Consider the following 6,666-nt stretch of genomic DNA (forward strand, 5'->3'; position numbering starts at 1 on the left):
AGCAATTAATTTTCTAGGGTAAGAATTTCAAAATGTTGACATAGGTAGAAAATGAGGATCCATATTTTAAACTAGGAGATGCTAATTGTGAGGTTGCATCCAAGTACAGTGTTCTCATTAAATATTACTTGTACGAATTGAGAATTTTATCTACTTAACATAAGAGTATTTAGCTAGAATCATAATTTAAAAATAAATTTCATTTATTAAACAATTTTTGCACTATCACAGTGAAGTATACAAAATATCATTTATACGTGGAATTTTATTTATCTATGATACTAAATTAACGTGTATCTTATCTTAATCAAACAATTTATTAGCATTCGATATGTTGTGAAAATAAATATTTTTTATTATTTAATTTTTAAAGAAAAATTAAGTAAAAAAACACTTTAAAAAATAAGAAATAAAAATAGGGGACAAATATACATTACAAGCGAAACATACCAATCAATGATTATAGTTTCAAGATGTTTGAAGCTATTTGTTTTCAATGTTATGGAAATATGAAAACAATAATAAATTTGTATTTAGTAAAAATATGACTAAATGAGTTTTACTAATCCAAAGATATAACATTTTAGATTAGAATAACTAACTTTGAAACTAGAAACTCTTGCTTTTATATGTTTCAATTATGAGCCTACTATATAATTGTTTAAATACTTGGTTTTCTAAATACATTTAATTGAATGATTAAACAACAATTAAAATACTCTAATATTTTGTTTATATTAGTAATTATTTACTTTTTAGCATTTAATTATTTCTTTTTATTTTGAATAATATTTAATTCTGTAATTAAGCATTTTTAATATTTGCAGTAAAAATGATTGAGGATTTTAGTTGTAGTTAATTCTGCTGTTGAAGAATAAATTCTTTTTTATGTAGTAATCCTTTGTAACAAATAATGAAAAATTTTAAAGATTGACCTGTTATCCTATCTCAGTGAAACAGAAGCAGAAATAAACAATTAAGAACATTTGAAAAATAACACTCATAATTTACTTTATAATATTTAAAATAAATAAAATTTACACAAACAATAGCTTTATATATATGTACATTTTTTAAAAAAAAAACTCCACAAGATGTTTTATGAGAGCACAGTCCCATTCATTGAAACTTTGTAAACTGCACAAAAATGATCATATCCAGATTTAATGATGAATTTCAAAAATCTTGCTTCACACAACGATGTGGAGAGTGCTTTCTGCTGAGGTGCTCCTTCACTGGACTCAAATACTAAAATTATAAATACAAAAATTTTTATGTAAAAATACTGAATTAAAAATTTAAACAATGCATGAAGAAATATGCTTTTAAATACATGGCAGTGTGAATTTAGACTCACTAACAGACAAATGACATATTCGCAATCAGGATCTTTTTAATATGCATTTTCTAAAATTGCCAATATCTGATGATTTTTTTTATTAACAATAATATACACTAAAAAAATATTGTTTCTTATAAGTTAAATCCTCATTAATAGTTTTTGTAATTCATTATTTTAAATTATCAAATATGTATATTTTGACAAAAAATTAAGGGTTACCTGAATGCAAAATCTTGCACATATCACTGATACATGATGAATAATTTTCAATCAGTTTTTAAAATTTAGTTAATACAACTTATTATTTAGTATTTGATAATAAATTTCTTTCAGCACTTATAGATGGAAACATTATTACTCAAATCTACTGAAGGGATGAAATTACTTTTCAAGAAAGCAAAATCTCACTCTTTCAATTCAAATTTCTAGGCCATTCCAGGTTCTCCCTAGCTTTGATAATCATCATTGAGTATTGAAAAGAAAAAAAAAAGATAGGTAAATTTTAAAACAACGCTTCAATATTTGAAAATGTTAGAGGTTTTAAACAGAACTTGAAATTACTATTAACCAGGTCCTTTTGCTGAGGGAAAAAAAAATCGCTAGTATTTTTGTCAAAAGAAAAATAAAATATTACTCATTTTTACAAAACTTGAAAAAATTCTACAAAAAAATTTGAAAAATTATATTTTGATTTCAGTGATAAGAATAAGAACATAAAATTAAAAATTTTTGGTCTAAAACAAAATATTTCTGTAAGACTATCTGCTAATGTAATAATTTAAAAAACAGAAAAAATCAACAATTAAAAAGAAGTATAGTATGTAAAAGACATATTTATAAATTGTAACCTATATTTTATAAAAATATATTGCACTAAATATTCTTGACGCCTATTTTTTAAGTAAACATTCTGTTGTAATGTGTTAAAATTATTATTGGATTCTGAAATTTTTTAACTTTAATAACTTTTAACTTTTTATAATTTAATAACTTTTAAAACTTCAACTGTTTTTAAGGTTATCTTACATACAACCATGTCTAAAATTCAGTAATAAATTGATACTGAGGATGGTGCGCATTGAAAGAATATTTATTGAAGGGGTATTGTTACCGAATTTAGCAAAGAAAAATCAGTTTTTGATAGGAAATTATCTCTTTATTAGATTAGGAAAAATAACACTTGATAAGCTTTAATCCTTTTTTGAATCAACATTCATTCATGTTTCAATATTTTCATCAACTGATGTAATAACATCATTTCCTCAAACTGTAATAAATTCCATTTTTCTTTTTCGTCATTAGTATAATTTTACTTCTCAAAATATATAAATTTAAATTGGATCTAAAATTAATACACAATAACTGTAAGTGGAAATTTAATTAATTCACATTAATTCATATTAATTTAATTAATCACATAATTTAATTAATTCAATTTAATAATATGAAGTCAAACACTAAAAATTAGGCGATAACAAAAAATTATAGTCGTTCTTTTCAGTTTTAATTATAACTTCTTTTAAGTAAAGCTAAATGATAAATAATAAATGTTACTAGTTGAGCAAAACTATGTCTTATAAAACATACTATATCTTATAAAATTTTGCTTAATTTAGGAATTAAAAAAAAAATTGACATTTGATCACTATTTTTTACTTAAACAAACCTATTTTTTTTAACTGTAAAAAAGAAAGAAACTTTTCTTTTGAAAAACTGACCTTTGGTAATTTAGTGGGTTACAGGTACATAAGACATCAGGATTTAAAGAATATTAAAGGACTAAACTTAACTAAATTTTAAGTTTTTTTAAAAATATTCTATAAGCAACAAATCACATTTAATTAACTAACTTTCATAAAAGCATATTTCTCTATGTGCAAAGATCTCTAAGACATTTTTTTAAAAATACATATAATTACAAAGTTATAAAATAACTATATCACAATTAAAGTTTATTTTGTAAAAAATTCAAACAAAAATGAATCATGTTATATTTTGAACCTACCAGTTTCTAAAACTTCTTCAAATTCAATAGGATCTTCCTTGATTGATTTTTCAATTCTAAGATCTTTCACTATGTAAAAATAAATAAAACTATCCTAATTGTATCAAAAAAGAAATAAAACAACACAAATACTGTTAAATAAACATCATTTTACCATTATATGAGCTTATAGAAATACTTTTTACATCAGCAGGCTCTGACAGACCTATTACAAAGCATTGAGGATAAAGACCTGTTGTTGCCCAAAATGTGTCCGATTTCCTGTAAGTAATGAATAAATCTTGAAAAAAAATATCCTAATTAACTTTTTATTACAAGATTTTATCAAAATTTAAAAAATAAATAATTTAAAGCATGTTTTAAAAGCTGTTTTGCATTACAAATACATTTTCAACTCTTAGAACTGAAGTTTTGAGAACTGAATCCAAAGCTATCATATGATTATCACTGGCCATTAATAAAGTTAAAATAGCAAAATATTAGGTTATATTGGTACAGTTATCAAATACTAGCATAACACAATATTGTTAATTAAATATTAGTTCAATTTTAATGGTTTCGTGTCAACTTAATATTCAGTCAGTCAAATTGATAGTACTTGGATATTTAATGAATACAGAAAAACTGCAAGAGATTTACATTAAAAAAAAAAAATTAATATGGAACCAATAGCATAGTTTAAATCATCTTTGGGATAAAGAATTTTTCGAACAGGTTTAAATTTTGCAGATTTTTCTTTAAATACTAGTTATTAGGATTAAATAATTTAAATCATAAAGAAGGAAATTATAATCATAATAAGTAAAGCAGCAAACTTAAAATAGTTAAAGGAAAAAAATTATTAATTTAGATAAAATACCAGGAACATCATTTGGAGTTACTTAAACCAGTATGGTAGTTAAAGCTTTTTTAAATTATAGATTGATTTTAAAAACATTGATTTGAGTTTAAATATTAACTCGCATACAAACAGTTACACATATTAGTAAAATTTCAATCACATATTTTAAAACTGTGTGTATTAAGATAAGTTTACAAAATTTTACTTATGTTTCAGATAATTTAAAAAATCAATTTGTCCTAATTTTAATCATCAAATTTGTACTTTTAAATTGGATTGCCTTAAAAATTTTTAAACATTATTTCAAACAATAATTTAGTGATTGGTTGTTTATACTTTCATTTTGATTTTGCTTTTTATATTTTTGAATTCAATGTTGCTTTTAAAATGGGATAACAAAGGCCACCAAATTTATTCGACAAAAGAATGGGTGAAATTATTACAAACACTACTGTAAAGTCTGTCACAATCAGTAAAATAGTTCAAATTTAAATCTGCAATCTGAACTTCAATAATACAATCAAGCGTTTAGAATTTCTTTGTGCAAATTAAATATCTGAAACATAAAAGAAAACTTTTTATGCTTTAATTTTTACTGGTATATATCTTTTGAGCAGTCTATATTCATTTAATTTAGCCTTCTCATACCCCATAACTAGCATCAAACAAATATTGAATTCTTACAGCTGGTTTTAGCTTAGCTACAATATATTGAGGGGCAATATAAGTCAGCATGTTATAATTTTTTTTAGTTTTTGATATACTACATGTAACATGCATTTAAAAATAGAGGGTAACTTTAGATCTGTTTTACACGAATTAAACTCTAAAAGAAAATGCTTGTGAATTAGCAGATGCCTTAAACCCAAAAGTGGTTAGAGTAACTCCTAAAGCAATATTTCTTACGCTCTAAGAGAAGTTTTTGTAAATTCTCACCAAAACCAAAAGGACAACATTATTTTCAAATTTTCTTTTACGGTTAATCAGTATTTTAGCTGGCCCACATCTCAGAATGAAGTTTCGATAAAGGACATTATTTTATATTTATATCAAACAGTTGTAAGCATGGTGAACTAGCTCAGTTGGCTAGAGAATAATGCTAACAACATGAAGATCATAGGCTCGATCTCTAAAAGGCCTGTTTTACAATCGCAATCATGGTTAATAATTTTTGTGTGTTTATTATTGTGGTTTATCTATGCAATATTTTGTAAATGACCTAAACAATTTGTATAGGGCCGGGATAACCTGGTTGGTAGGGAGCTGGGCCCATGTCCAAGAGGTCGTGGGTGCAATTCCCGACGGCCAAAGACTCCCCATGTAGAAATGGTGACTGATGCACATTAAATCTGTCAAGTCTCAGAGTCCTCCATGTTCCCATAACAAATCATACCTCTTAGGGTACTGATCCTGGAGTTTTTTGTCTTTTGGATTAAGTTCAAAATTACAAGGCTATGGAGTTGAACATTAGTGGTTGTAAACCCAAAATTGGGTCGGCTGTTCAACATCGGTTATAAAAAAAAACTTCTTTTAGTAAAAATGCAGATTTATACGAGCCATTCTCTCTAGATATGAGCAATACAAATTCATTTGATCTCAAATTGAGATTTACTCATCAGTACTAAATTTACAAAGATGAGAAAATATTGAAAAAAGAATGATTATAAAATATTTAAAATCATTTTCTATGGTTGTACACAAAAAGTACGAAATAAACTATTGCACGTAAGTTATATAAAACAAGTTGATATAGTCTCAGTTAATTTTTCAGGTATTATGTTCATTTTATATAAAGTTCATCTTAAAATGTGTTGCAAGAATTTCTTATAAAACTTTTAAAGAAGGCAGATGAAAAGTCAGCGGTTTTCAAATAAGAATAATAACATTTAAACCACTGATATCTTTAAAAATTTTATAAGAAATTCTTGCAACACATTTCATGATAAACTTTACATAAAATGAACGTAATTTTTAAAAAATACAGAGATACTATAATAACTCGATTTTTATCATTTTTACACCCAACATTCTATTTCATGCTACTTAAAACTTAAATGATTTATTAATTTACTTTACAAAGAAACAAAAGTTTAATCTAGAAATAAAGATTTACTAACACAAAAAAAGTAATATTGGTTTATGAAAACCCATAACTGTAATTATGTTAGAAAAAAGCAGGAAATCTCATGTGCTAAAGCTTAAATCCTACTTCAGATTACAATAAAGAAAAAAAAAACAAACCCATCCAAAATATTCCTAGGTGGAAATCTTGAATCGTTAGATGAAGCCATTACTATTTGGACTCCTTCATTATTGGATACTAAATCTAGCATAATTTTTTTTGTATTAAATAAAAATAAATATTTTATTTATTTTAATTACATCATAGATACATGCATATTTTGGAATACTTTGGAAAGTAATTTTATGCTTACAGAATCATTGTTACCATAGTAACAATTAACTTACGGTTACAAA

General features: G+C 24.6%; 1 protein-coding gene across 1 annotated transcript; it reads right to left on the reverse strand.

The window, feature by feature from the left end:
- Window positions 1-1,079: 1,079 nt before the first annotated feature.
- On the reverse strand, window positions 1,080-6,636 carry LOC107453790 (intraflagellar transport protein 25 homolog). Its single transcript, XM_016070739.4, has 4 exons — window positions 6,430-6,636; window positions 3,502-3,608; window positions 3,348-3,416; window positions 1,080-1,248 (listed from the first exon to the last, which is right to left on the reverse strand). The coding sequence occupies exons 1-4, from the start codon at window positions 6,519-6,521 to the stop codon at window positions 1,100-1,102; spliced, it is 417 nt and encodes a 138-aa protein (XP_015926225.1). The 5' UTR covers window positions 6,522-6,636; the 3' UTR covers window positions 1,080-1,099.
- Between the last annotated feature and the right edge of the window lie 30 nt (window positions 6,637-6,666).

The sequence above is a fragment of the Parasteatoda tepidariorum genome, chromosome 7 (genome assembly GCF_043381705.1).
Source record: "Parasteatoda tepidariorum isolate YZ-2023 chromosome 7, CAS_Ptep_4.0, whole genome shotgun sequence".
In the NCBI taxonomy this organism is placed as follows: Eukaryota; Metazoa; Arthropoda; class Arachnida; order Araneae; family Theridiidae; genus Parasteatoda; species Parasteatoda tepidariorum.

Bases quoted from the DNA above. Each gene is read 5' to 3' on its own strand.
- LOC107453790 (XM_016070739.4), bottom strand. From the start codon at position 6,521: ATGCTAGATTTAGTATCCAATAATGAAGGAGTCCAAATAGTAATGGCT. The intron at 3,609-6,429 runs GTTTGTTTTTTT...CATTACTTACAG, and splicing joins CCTAGGAATATTTTGGATGG to GAAATCGGACACATTTTGGG. The intron at 3,417-3,501 runs GTAAAATGATGT...ATTTTTACATAG, and splicing joins TTCTATAAGCTCATATAATG to TGAAAGATCTTAGAATTGAA.